The sequence below is a fragment of the Micromys minutus genome (genome assembly GCF_963924665.1).
Source record: "Micromys minutus genome assembly, chromosome: 21".
Taxonomy (NCBI): domain Eukaryota; kingdom Metazoa; phylum Chordata; class Mammalia; order Rodentia; family Muridae; genus Micromys; species Micromys minutus.
Window position 1 is genome coordinate 29,172,104 of NC_137956.1, and position 13,784 is coordinate 29,185,887.

The following is a 13,784-nucleotide window of genomic DNA, read 5'->3' on the forward strand; positions in this document are numbered from 1 at the left end:
GTCTCCTCCAATAGGAGTCCCAGGGAATGTCATTCTTATACCTACAGCTCCAAAGGGAAGAAGATTAGAATTCACAATACTGAATCAACCACATCCAAATAATATTAAAGTCAAGAGGGCCCATGGATTGATAAACCTTCCCTGCATGTGCTGGGATCTCTTGTCTGAGTTTGCACATGACTGACTGCTGGCTTGAAGGATTTGCATTAGTAGATCATGAGCAAAAATCCCATTAAAATGACATTTCCCTTGCTGTTAGCATCTCTTCAGTGAGATGCCCTGGATTCTCAGAGGCATTTCCTGGGGCTGCCTCATTATACCTACAGGCAATTCATGTGCATTGGCAAAGGCCTTCTGGGGTGTCGGTGTAGGGGAAAAGGGTAGAAACACAGGATGCCTCTGGGGTATGAGCAACTGCTTCACTTATGGCCACCCCCGAGGAGATGTGTGGAAAACATACTCTAGCTTCAGTGGCAATGAGGAGCCAGTTATTCAAATGCACCCATCTCAAGTTGGGGACTGGCATGACTGTGGAGATGGGAACGGGAGAGATAAGTCCCTGCCACTGGCCTTGTGTGTTGTTCTAGGCAGAGTTACATTTGCTTGAATGTGATGTGATGTATAACATAAAAGACTCTCCAAGTTTGCCCAACCATAACATCCATGGTCTTGTGTTGAGTAATGCACATGATGGATACTTTGATTATGACTTGTTTGTCTTGGGGATGACATGACATTAATATCTATTTGGACTTAATTCCTGCCTGATCCACATTTTCTGAATTCTAACACTTGGGTCCTGTTCACTGTCTACCATCTTGGATGCCTGCCTCTGCACATGTACCTTTCTATTTCAGTGTTTCTTCTGGATGCTTTCTTAGACTCTTATCCATAGGGTTACATAAGATGGCCCTGCCTGTTGTTTCTACCAGGGATGGGCCCTGCTATCTTCCCAAGCACTGCCTACATGAGACTATAAACTGTCTTTTTGACCCATGATCATGGAAACTTCTAGACAGCCAAGGCTTCTAGTTTTACACTGATCTAGGGGATGAAGCACAGAATCTAACTCAAAGAATAAGCTACTTAGAGCAGAAAAAAAGGCCCAGCAGGCATTAGAATTGATAAGAGGCTTTGAGAATTTCTAAGGTAGGCCAGGAGTTTAGTTATACACACATATTAGACCAATTTGAATCCTTTTTTGGCAAAGGCCAGCTATAGACTCCCTGGTGGTTAATCCAACTAGATCTTTGAAATAAGCTAAAAAGATAAAAGACAAACACTTTTAAGAACCAGAAAGTAAGGAAAACAAGAGCAAAAATTTGGAATTTTTAAATGCCCAATGAAGTGAATCCAATTTTCGATTCATCACCAGAGGTTCTTGGTTTTGTTTGTTTTTAGATATCTTGTTTTTTCTTCTCTCTATCCCTCTCTTTCTTCCTCTTCTCCTGGCCCCACTGTCTCTCTTTCCACATCCCTTTACTGTTATGCAGACATTTTCTGTGGACTATCCATGCGCTCAGAGCTACGCTACACACTGTACTGCTGGGGCTGAGTGAGACACCACCCCACTTCTGGGAGCTTGGCACTAAGGAAGCAGATAGGAGGGATAACTGTGATGGCAGTGCAGAAAGAGTCCTTAAGAATCTGACAAACAAGGGGACATGTGACCCTCCAGGAGATACGTCAGGAGGGTGGTTTCTGGTCGAGAAGCTTCATCAGGTCTATACTCTGACCATCGGGTAGTTTACATGAGAGAAACTTCTGGTATGGTTCTGCCACCATAGGGAGCTGAGGAAGAAAAACGGTGGTTCTGTGAGCTGGCCTATGTACATCACTGGGCTGCCAACGTGAGCACTGTGGATAGTCCCTGTGCCCTCCTCACTATGGCCTCCTTTCTTCACCTGCCGACTGTCCCTATGAGCTGGGATGTCTGATAGCAAGGAGTCCTTTGACTTTCATAAGACTGAGTACAGACTTAGACAAGATAGAACAGAAATGCTTCAGACTGAATTCTGTCCTCCCCCAAACTCACAGTATAAAATACTAAACCCCAGGTATATTAGGGGATATGGCCTAGGGCAGGCAACCAAAAGGAGGGTGTGAGACTTGGGACTTTGGATAGCAGGACTGGTTCCTTTTGGGAGAAGCAGATATGAGGGTGCCATCTTTCTCTCTCTGGATCTGGGGACAAAGTGGGTGAAGGAAGTCCTCTGAATCCAGGAACAAAGATCTCATTAGGACATGCATCAATAAGCACGTGACCTTGCATTTCTCAATCCTATTGGCCATGTAAACATCTCTCCCTTAAGCCATGCAGCCCAGGGTATTTTGTTAAGCTCGCCTTTACAGAGACACAGATGAATATAGAGCTTAAGCCAAGATCTGATAGATGGTAGGGTTCCATGACAGCTACACATGTTTTGCATAATAGGTGTAATTCTTATCTACAAAAGAATAGATGTTACATTTTAAGGTAGTATGCTCACCAAAGGAGGAGCAAGAGAGAAAGGGCAGGTGTTGGCCAGGGCTGGCTGTGGGCCATGGACAAGTCACTGGGGCTGGAGTCTCCTCCCTGGAAGCCCCCATGGAAAGCCTGTGGCAGAGCTGGAAATGGCCTCATATATGCAGCCTGCCTGGGACAAAGCTGGCTCAACCAAACAAAACCAAACCAACCAAAGCAACATCCCTGGCACCAGGGCATGCTCAGTGACTCAGTTTCTCTTTAAACGTGTGGCTCTCAGAATTGCTGTATTCACTACATATTTCTCTAGACAACCAGGATTCCTTCCTTGTCTATTTTTAATTTCAAACCCTGCAACTTCATTTGTCTGTATCCTTACTTCTCAATCCCATCTCAGAAAATGCCTTGGGGGTATCTATAATTATCTCCACCAGTATGGCAATGTTCTTATTAAAGAACCCCTCACAATATGGAATTTATTTTAATTCACTTCAATTTGTATTATATATTTTAAAACATCCCATAAAAGCCATCTGGCACTTCAGGACATAGCTGGGAGGTTGCTGAGAAATCGTATAAACAATGTCAACATTTTACCATTCCTACATTCCCCCAAATTCCGAACACAAAGAAATGCAGATGAACACATATGTTGTCTTTTCAGCTGCCCAGGATCCAGCAGGGTGGCATTTACTAAGATCAGGCCAGGCAGTTGCCACTGGCTCCCCACTCTGTCTCCTGAGCACAGCATCTCTGCTTTTCTTACACTGCATATATTCCATCAGAGGAAATTCCTGGGGTTGAGATATCTGGGTTTCACGGAGCATCCGTGAGAATGAAAGGGGTAGCCATCACTCACATTTCAGTATGAGTAAGAGCTTGCTGAGGTCAGTCCTCCTGGGAGCTGACCAGCAGGGGTGTTTAGGAGAGGGTGGGGGAGAGGCAGAGTTGGGGAAAAGGCAGAGTAATGAGGAGACAGAAAACACGGGATTATGAAACACCCAGCATCAGAAAGGGCAGGGTAGCAATCCACACAGTGGGTACACAAGAGAGAAAGTAGGTCTATAGGTCACAGAAGCACACAGTAAGAGGTGGAGACCTAACATTGAGGACTGTTGTTAGGTGACATCGTGTTCCTGTGTATTGGCATTCTCTCTTTGGTTGTATTAATACTGTTTTGAAAAAAACAAAACCCTGCCCAGTTTCACCTCTAAGTCAAGGCTTCCTCACTGTGCTTCCCCAGAAATGAGTGTTTTCTGGTAGTCTCAGTGCTGTACCACCCTCAGAAACACACACTTCAAAGCTCTGGACTCAACCCAGACATAGCTTTGTCGTGGAGAAGTGTGATGCACCAGCCTCCTGTGATCAAGCCATAAAGCTCCAGTGAGTCAGATTTTCCACATCAGAAAAGCAGACGCTTTTAACAATGCTCTGTCACTGCTTTTTTCAAAGTCATCATATTCCCGTTCTCAATCATGGGTCACCAAAAGCAGGTCATACTGTCCCCCAAAGGAGGAGAGCATCAAAGGGGAGACACAACGCTCACTGACACAAAGACCAAAGAAGTATCAACAAACATCATCAGCTGGCCAGAGGTCAGGACAAACATCTTCCCATGGGCTCAACAAAAAGTGAGCTTCGTAGATGTAACTGCAAGATCCACAGCTCCTCCAACCCTATGATGTCTCAGCTAGCACACATGGCCCTGAGATGCTGTCTGCCTTCTTGAACTGACTTTTCCAAAACCAAGAAACTGAGCAGATCCGGAGAGCCTGCCCACCACCACTACCCTGGGAAGGAAATGGTGGCATCTGCCGAGAAGACCTGCCGTGAGAGCCTTACCTGGTCCAGCTTCCAGTGAAACTCTGCGGGGCGAAAGGTGTCTGCCTGGTCAAAGTCCTTCCGCAGGAGGAAGACGAGGCGGCAGTTGTGCACATACAGGGCGTAGTGATGTCGGTTCATCTCTGAAAGGCAGAAATGGGGTTGAAGGATGAGAGAACCTCTGTCTGCTTCCACCAAAGAGTCTGCCCATCACGCTGCTAGGCACAGGTCAAGAGACAAAGAAAGGGTCTCTCTCTCTCTCTCTCTCTCTCTCTCTCTCTCTCTCTCTCTCTCTCTCTCTCTCTCTCTGTCTCTGTCTCTCTCTTTCTCTCTCTCTCTTTTATTGAACAACTTTATTTTAAAAAACAAAGATAAATGTACAGATTTTAAGCATTTTTTTGCATAAAAGTATACGAATACATTTTTGTCAGTGCTTGGTTTTTTTTTTTAAGGTTTGATAATGTGCATTAAGATCTTACTAGTTACAATGAGCATAAAGGAAAAGATACCCTTCACAATAGTCACAAAAAATATGAATTACTTTGGTGTGACTTTAACTAAGCAAGTGAAGGACCTGTATGACAAGAACTTCAAACCTCTAAAGAAGGAAATCGAGGAAGATCTCAGAAAATGGAAAGATCTCCCATGCTCATAGACTGGAAGGATCAACATTATAAAAATGGCCATCCTACCAAAAACAATCTACAGATTCAATGCAATCCCCATCAAAATACCAACCCAGTTCTTCATAGAGTTGGAAAGAGCAATGTGCAATTTCATCTGGAATAACAAAAGACCTAGAAATCGAAACCCATCCTTAACAACAAGAAAACATCTGCGGGAATCACTATCCCTGACCTCAAGCTATATTACAAGGCAGTTGTGCTAAAAACTACATGGTACAGGTACAGAGATAGGCATGTAGATCAATGGAATAGAATAGAAGATCCAGAAATGAGCCCTCACATTTATGGTCACTTGATTTTTGACAAAGGAGCTGTAAATATTCAATGGAAAAAGGACAGCCTATTCAACAAATGGTGTTGGTCCAACTGGCACTCAGCATGCAGAAGAATGAAAATAGACCCTTTCTTATCTCCTTGTACAAAGCTTAAGTGCAAGTGGACCAAAGATCTCCACATTAAACCAGGTACACTGAAACTATTAGAAGAGAAAGTAGGGAAAGGGTCTCTCTTATTCTCTCATATATAATTGGTTCTGATGAATTTTCTATATTATATTTGGGGAAAGACACTGAAGTAGAATAGGCCCTGGTAGGCAAAACTTCCTCTGAGACCTTGCCTTTAAATCCTGGCCAACTATGTTCCATCAGAGTCCGGTGAAAGGTGGCCATGTTGGCAAGCTTTGTTTTGTGCACTTACAGGGCTCTCTGCCAGTCACATCAGTTTCTCTGGGCTCTACAGCATGGCTGTTTTCTCCCGGAGTCCTGAGATTTGTTTTATTTTGTCAGTCTTGACACAGTGACCACAAAACACAACTCTTTTGTCTCTTTAATCTATGCTAAGAGGAGCCGCCTTGCTTTTAGCTGCTAGGAGGAGGCAAATTGATTTTTCCAGCATTAGACATAACTCTGTGGCTCTTCAAAGCGATGAATAATCACCCCCTCCCCGGGCAGAGCAATCAATCAATGGAACCTTTTCTTCCTCTGATAAAAAAGACTTCCTTCCTTGCTTAGGAAATCTTATGACATGGTTTTAGCCATGACACTTAGAGCCACAAGACACTACCAGTTGGCAAGAAAGGAGCTGTTCTGTACCAGCACATAAAGAAACCACATTTTACTTGGCTGTAGAACCAAGAGAAATTTACTAGGAGGCATGTGCACAGCTCTAAGTGGGTAAATGAGTATTAGGGTGAGCATAGCCATGCATTAAGGCCTGCATTAGGGTAGGGAGTAGATTAGCTTAAGGTAAGCTAAGGCAGAAATGCTGTGATTCCTTTACATCTGTATTAATCTTGCTATGAGGCCAACATTGGCCTCATCTCTAAAGATGAGCCTTGGTTGGCTCTGACTAAATAGATTCCTGCCAATTCTTTCAACACAGGAATTGGTTCAAGATGCCTGCCCAAGTTCAACAGAGAGGGCCATTTTCCTGCCCGCACGGCTTCTGCTGAGAACTGGCAGGGAGGACTTGGTCCAGGCCAAATTTTTTAGTAGTTTCCTAAGCAGTTCTGGGATAGGTGCCAGCAGAACATGAAACTGAGGGATGTCTTTATTCCTTTGGGGAAGTGCAGTATATAACCAGAGGTCTGCAGCCAGCTGTACTCTTATCTGCTCATCTTAAACCGATACATGCGTAGACACAGATCTGAAAAGATGCAGAGAAAAGGAGCATGGATCTTGATCACACTTTACCTGCACAATGACCATGAAGTTATCACAGATCCAGGAGTCTCTAGATATAAGAAAGTCTATATTCTCTGCTTTAGTTTGCTTTTTTAGTTATCCGATACCATTTGATCTGGACTTCTCATCTCTGTAATGGATAGCATCTTAATTGCCACAATGAGGAAATGTGTGTAAAGCATCTGGCTGGAACAGATGCTCAGTGGCTGTCAGTTATTATAAAGGCCATGGCTGTGCCTGGGGACTACAACATCACAGACTGCTCTGTCAGATGTTATTTCTTCCCAAGTATCAGCATTCTCTAGAACCCAATGCAAAATTTCCAGGAGAGAGAATGGGCAGTGGTTCCATGTGTCTAGTGTGGGGGTGATCACTCTTAGCCTCTGGATTGGCAAAGCTTTTCTGGTCTGATTATGGCCTTGCTATGAGGCCAACACTGGCTTCCTCTCTAAAGATGAGCCTTGACTGGCTCTGACTAATAGACTTCTGTCAATTCTTCCATTGTAGGAATGGGTTCAAGATGCCTGCCCAAGGTGAACAGCGAGGGCCATTCTCCTGCCCACATGGCCTCTGCTAAATACCTTTTGCCCCTTCATGATATATAAGTAATTTTCTGGGTTTCTGTTAATCGCTGTTAGGAAAAGTAAGGAAAAAAGACTCTTAGTCTTATTTGGAATCAACGAGGGTGAAGAAGACCGGAGGAGCAGACTTCCTCTGCTAGAGCATCTTTCAGCCTAGGCCCTCTCCCTCTGCCTCGCTGCTGAAGACTCCTGGATCAACACACAAACACAAGGGGCATCATCTCCTGGTCAGCCAATGGGCAGTAAGGAGTAGGGTTCCCTCCTGTTCTTACAGTTGCAATCCTTTCGAGCAGTTTTCTAGTCATTCCAGAGCTGTGAGCACACCCTTGTTTTCCCATGGACTGGAGAACCACTGCAGTATTCACTACCATGCTGATGCTCTTCCAGGGTTAAGCCGAGCTGCCCCCCCCCCCAGCACCATCTTAGAATTCCTATCAGGAAATGTCAAGCACTACAAAATCAGCTGGACAACTGTACCTGAGGACGAAAGGACCCCTCTTGCAGGGACAGGTGTGTGAGCATAAAGAGATTGTGGGGAGACAGCAAAAGCTGGGAAAGAATTGTGAGTGGTGGGCAATAGCACCATTCACATAGAGAATGGGGCCAGCAAAGAGAAAGGGAAGACAAAGGCCAGCAAAGGCCTAAGCATATCTCCTGGCAGACACACAGCTCCATGTGAACCTAGTCCTGTGTCCTTTCCTCCCAGTATGTAGTTAACTACATTTTACAGCCTCTTTGTGGCTGAATGTAGGCCCCATGACCAAGTTCTGGCAAGTGGAAGGAAGTGATTAGAGGTGACACATACAGCCTGCTGTCTTTGTCGATAAAACCCTCTGCACTCAACACTGGTTCTTTCTCTTTGGTGGCTAGGTAAAGGCAGACTAAACAATGCAAGGATTCTTGTCTCGGAATATCTGGACCAGGCAGAGCTTTTCCCTCCATACCCACCACTGGACAATGAATGAAGGAGAACTAGGAGAGTGTGGCAGTCCCTGAGAGCATTATTGGTCATAACGGTAACGGTGGCTTTCCTTTCTCTCTCTCTTCCACAGTTAGCCTTTGCTGACTAATTAATTCTGCTCTCCAACTATTTATAGAGAACTTTATAGGGGACCAGCGTTAGTAAGTTTCGTTCAGTGAACCAAGCAGAAAGCAACACGATGCCCGCAAAGGCCAATGTCATCATTTTTAGTAAAATTGTTTTAATATTTATATTCCATGACTTAGTGATTCAAGTTCCAGCCAGGGAACAGTCAGAAATATGTGAGAGTTATGTTCTAGAGTGTTCACTACGGCACTGTTTTGTTTGCCTTTAAAAGGAGACACTCTAAGTAGCCAACAAAGGAAACCATTAAATAAAGTATGATAAATCCACATGGCAAAGTTTTAAACTGACATGTAATTTAGTTTCCAAAGGCTGCTTTATCATCCTGACATGGTGGTGGATGCTTGGATGCATCTTAGCACTTGGGATGTGGGTCAGGAGGTTCAGAAATTTGAGGCCTGGACAGGCCATGTGACATTTTGTCAATCACATTCCTCTAAAACTTTATTACACACATACCTGACCTGGATATAGCTATTTATGAAACAACAATCCCATGTGGATTACTAAAATAGACCAAAATGAGAAGACATTCTACTTATTTATAGAAATAAAAGTAACATTTAAATCAAGTATACTGACTTTTATCCGATATCTCTCCAAGTGCTTGGATTTTAGGTAGTTTGTATATTTCGATACTTTTCTGTGCTTTTTCCATTTCTGATGAGTATAGATTACTTTTTCACTGTAAAGACTTTCTGATATACAATAAAAGTCAGAATCAGGCCTTCATAAAGCCCTAATATTTTGTATCTATATTACTTTCCTTGCCGGGCCATTTCCATTTTTTGCTGTAACAATCATTTTGAAATATGTATTTATGATATATATGTGTATGCACTTACATGTGTATATGCACATATACATATTAATGTCTGGATACTTGTATGTACACATGAGCACAGCCATGTACTTGTGGAGGTCAGGGGACAATTTGTAGGAATTGGTTCTCTCCTTCTATGATGTAGGTTCCAGACATTAAGCTTGGGTTGTTCCCCTTGGTGACAAGTGCTGTTCTTCACTATACATCACTGAGCTGAGGACTAGGGGTATCTGTCAGCAGGTGCTGAGCTGCTGGCTTCCCTCTGCACTGTCTTACAGTTAGAAACACTGACTTATTTGAATATTTTAATAAAAGTTACATTTGAAATAGAAAATTGGAATCACAATTAAAGGAAGAGTTGTAAATCTTTCAAAAGATCTCAAGACACTTTGTGTGTGTGTGTGTGTGTGTGTGTGTGTGTGTGTGTGTGTGTGTGTGTACATGAATGGAGGCACAGGGAAAAGGAAAATGCATTGGATGTGACTTAGTAGCACATCAACTGACCTTTCAGTTCTGGTGTTTATTAGTTGTGTAACAACTTGGGACAAGATGCATGACCTCTCACTGGATGTTCCCACAATAGTGCATTCATAAAATTCCCTGTCAAGGTTCAGAAAAGGCATAGCTAATACCAATGATGCATTCTATATGCCTAGCACGACTTGGAGTGTTTCATGTATGTTTAAATTACTCAATCAGCAAAGGCAACTCTGAGGAAGATAATACTATAACAAGGTCACCCATCTATAAGTGGTGGGGTATTGTCAATCACCAAAGATGCCTGTGCAGACTTGGCATGAGAGAAATGTGCAGCACCTGTTAGCTTCCACACTCCTTTCCAAAATTCTGCGTTATGTTGACAAGATCCTTTATTTCAAAGAGGGCTTTTAAAAATAATTACACAATGTCTTACTTGGGGTTTTATTGCCATGAAGAGACCATGACCATGGCAACTTTTATAAAGGAAGACATTAAATCAGGACAGGCTTTCAGTTTCCAACTCACCAGTTTTATCTGAGTTACAGAGGATGGTTTCCTTTTCGGCTCTCACACCAGGGCTGGGGCCATGTTTCATCCACATAGTGATGGTGAACTGGTCTGTTAGGTTCTTGGGCACAATGCCATCAGGGATCTTGGCACCCTGCCTGCCATCAAACTTGAAGATCATCTCACTACTGTCCAAGAGGAGTCCAGCAGTCCAGTTGGTAGCTGCGCTAGGGGATGGCAAGAGGTCGATGATGCCTGAGGATGCTCCTGCAAGGGGAAGAGACGAAAGCACAGTGGTTATTGCTCAAGGTTGGTGTGTGCTTACCTGCTGACTTCTGTTTCTGTGTCAGAGTGGAGTTGATGCACTTACTGAGCTCTGTGCCTACTCCTGACCTAGGTGGCTCAGGAAAGAGTCCAATATCATCTGAGCCTCTAACTTGATCTTGCTCTGTTTAGACATATATTGGTATGCAGATAAGAGCAATGCGTATGTCCAGGCAGGTACAACCAACTACTATACAAGGAAAAGGTCTGAGAGGAGCTTCAAGAGTTTGAGAGCCATTGGGAGTTTCAGTAGCTTGGTTTTCTGCAGACAGCCAGGGCTTTGTTTGGGTGAATGGATTTATTCATGTACCCATCAATCAATTAACCTGCCAGTCATTTCCTGAGCATTCACCCTATGCCATGACCCTTTCTGAGTTTTGGCCACATGAAGATAAATAAGATGCTCATTGCCATGAAGAGTCTGTGAGACTACATAGTACAATCGGGGTTAAGACTGAGGAAGATTCTAGGCTCTCTTCTAGAGAGAAGGTGTGCAAGCCACTTTGTACACTCTACATTTTTCTACAACCATTTGCTGAAGCCAAGTGGTACAGTACTTGTGAATAGGGGCTCTGAGGTTGACATCTGTTGAATTTGACACCTGGCAGCTTGACTCAGCGGCTCCGTGACTGGGAACACACCAATCTCTCTGACTGTATCCCCTTCCTTGGTGTATGTAGGGACTGAATGAGACCATGCATTCAAGCTTGTAGCTACATGCTTAACACATGTTGAGTGCTCACTCAGTGCGAGCTATAATTTTATCATCAGCATTATTTCGATTTTTTTCCTATTATGATCATTCCAGGCTAAAACAGGAGGGCTTATCTTCAAACAGCAAGGCTAAACCTATAACGGCAGACTAGCATTTTGAGATGATCACAGGGCAGCTTTGTGGAGGGTAAGCTAAGGGGAGAGGAACAGCTGGCTTGTCCGGGAAGACTAGACTCTTCTGGGAGGACCTCTGGGCTCTCATTCATTTTATTGAGCGGCATCCTCTCCATGAGGTTGGGAGCTTCCTGCTGTGTCCAGGCATAAAGGATTGGGGAATGCAAGTTTCACCAGGGCTGTGCCTGGGGCTGTCTCCTGGCAGGACACTCACCAGTCAAGTAAACGTTGCGATGGTGGCACAGAGGGCATAGAGCTGATACACTAAAGGATGGTGGGGAATGTACGCTGTCTGATGGTTATTGGTCTTTTTCTGTTTGCAGGGCAGAAAGTCACCCGACCTAGGATTTGTGTTTCAAGGTCAGCTGTCACAAAAAGTATGCTTCAGGAAGGTGCCATATTGGAAGCCATTATACTTCATTATAATGTTCATACTTGCAGATTTCCCTTTGGCTTTGGAAAGGATCACCAGGCACATGTTCATTGGCTTGGAATGAAGGGCTATAATATATGGGGAAAATATGATTCCTTTGAGCACAGATGGTCTGCTTCGCACTGCATTAAGTTCATCCTGAAAGGGCCTCCAGAAGGTTCATCCTTCTGGTGGGGGATGCAGGCTCTCCATTCATGATTCTCTCTGGGAGGTGTGGGTAGAACTGAGGGCATGAGTCACATGGGAATCCTCTAGGGATGTTGCCTGTTACTGCCCTCGATATGTAATAGGCATTCAGTTCCTATTTACAACTGCCCATCCTCTTTCCAATGTCCCTCCTCAGATTCTCTGGTAGAGGCTGAGAGATGATTCAATCAGTAAAGTGCCTGCCTCACAAACATAAATCTAGGGTCTACACATACACACACACACACACACACACACACACACACACACACACACACACACACACACCTAAACCAAGCACTGTAGTGTGTGCTTTAATCCTAGAACTAGAAGGGAGCAGGTAGAGACAAACAGAAGCTAGAAACTCATGGTCTAGCCAGCCTAGCCTAGTTTCAGGTTCAGCACAGGACCCTGACTCAAAAATTAAAGAGAGACACCTAATGTCTACTTCTGACTTACACCCCCCACACATATCTAAGTACTCATGTATACACACATACACCAATAAATATATACACCACACATATACATAACGCAACATATATACAATAGAATATATATAGCAGAATAAAGGGAAAACGTAAGAAATGGAGGAAAGAAGAAATGAAGGACAGATAGCAGGTGGCCTCTGGAAATTTTGAGTGCTCAGGGAGCCATCCTGCCTCTTGGCCATGTCTCACAGTTCTTATCATAGTCAGTTATCCTCACCTCATGTTGCCCCTGCACCTGGCATATACCACTTAACTGAAAACCAAGCCCACACTCCCATTTTACCGTCCTTGGGCTGCACTATCTCTCTCTATATTGGTAAAAAAGACATCAGTCAAGGTGGTAGCAGGTAGAGGTTAGTGGGTTGTTTTGGGAATAAGAGATTCGTGGGATATCAAAAGGTTCATTTCCCCCCATCGCTCACAGAATCATATCCCAGCAGCGTCTTTTACTGATAATGGCATTAGGTCTGGGGTTTGTGCAGCATGGAGACAACCAGTGACTGGGACACACATTGTTGGTTCCTGAAACCCGCGGTGTCTGCAAAGATGCAGGGTGACCGTTTAGAACCCCCGAGAAGGCTATACAGCTTATCCAAGGACAGTCCAGAGGGACACACGTACAGTGTCTTATGCCATCAACGAAGCAGCCAGGTGGCACGTGGGGAACCCAGAATGAGGCTTGGCAGGGCTGAAAACTATATCGTACGAGACTCCCTCTATTTGTTAAGAGTCTCACTGTGCCTGGAGAATTCACACTGCACTTAATAATTTAGACTAGCAGAGGAGCTGAATGAAAAGATTTCCCAAAACAGATCTGGAGAGAAGCACAAAGCAAGGACTGGTGTGGCAGAGTGGGAGAGGTGGGAAAGGTGTTTGGGAAGCAAACTGGGTGCAGAGTAACCTAACCTGGAACAGGAGTGCTCTGTAGATGCATCTGGAGTCCACAGAACCTTATCTTTTTTTATATTGTTACTTTCTTATACCCCAAGGATCTTTCTATGTGACCCTGAGTAGACACCAGACCAGAATTACTGAGCTACCTCACGTGTTCCCTTGTTATATGGTTATGCGGTGACTACCACTAAGATTCTAGTTGACAGGCAAGGGACCCCAGGCTGAGGGAACAAAGGCTTATAACCAGCTACTGAGTGAACTCATCCCTGGGGCTTTCCAAATCCAAAGCTTAGTTAGGATCCTTACTGTACTCAGTGAACTAAAGCAAAATTCTATAACTTTTTGTGTACTTAGCAGATGTGGAAACTGAGGACCAGGATTGTACCATCATGTGAATAACTAGAGACAGATGCAGCTGT

At 44.1% G+C, this 13,784-nt stretch overlaps 1 protein-coding gene across 1 annotated transcript in view; it reads right to left on the reverse strand.

The window, feature by feature from the left end:
* CLSTN2 (calsyntenin 2) overlaps positions 1–13,784 on the reverse strand; it is a gene marked incomplete at both ends in the record, with an annotated part of 550,546 nt that overhangs the window by 71,887 nt on the left and 464,875 nt on the right. The window contains 2 exons of the mRNA XM_080934098.1: positions 4,307–4,428; positions 10,168–10,416. Of these exons, the coding sequence (XP_080790224.1) occupies positions 4,307–4,428; positions 10,168–10,416 (371 nt within the window). The remainder of the gene's footprint in view (positions 1–4,306; positions 4,429–10,167; positions 10,417–13,784) is intronic.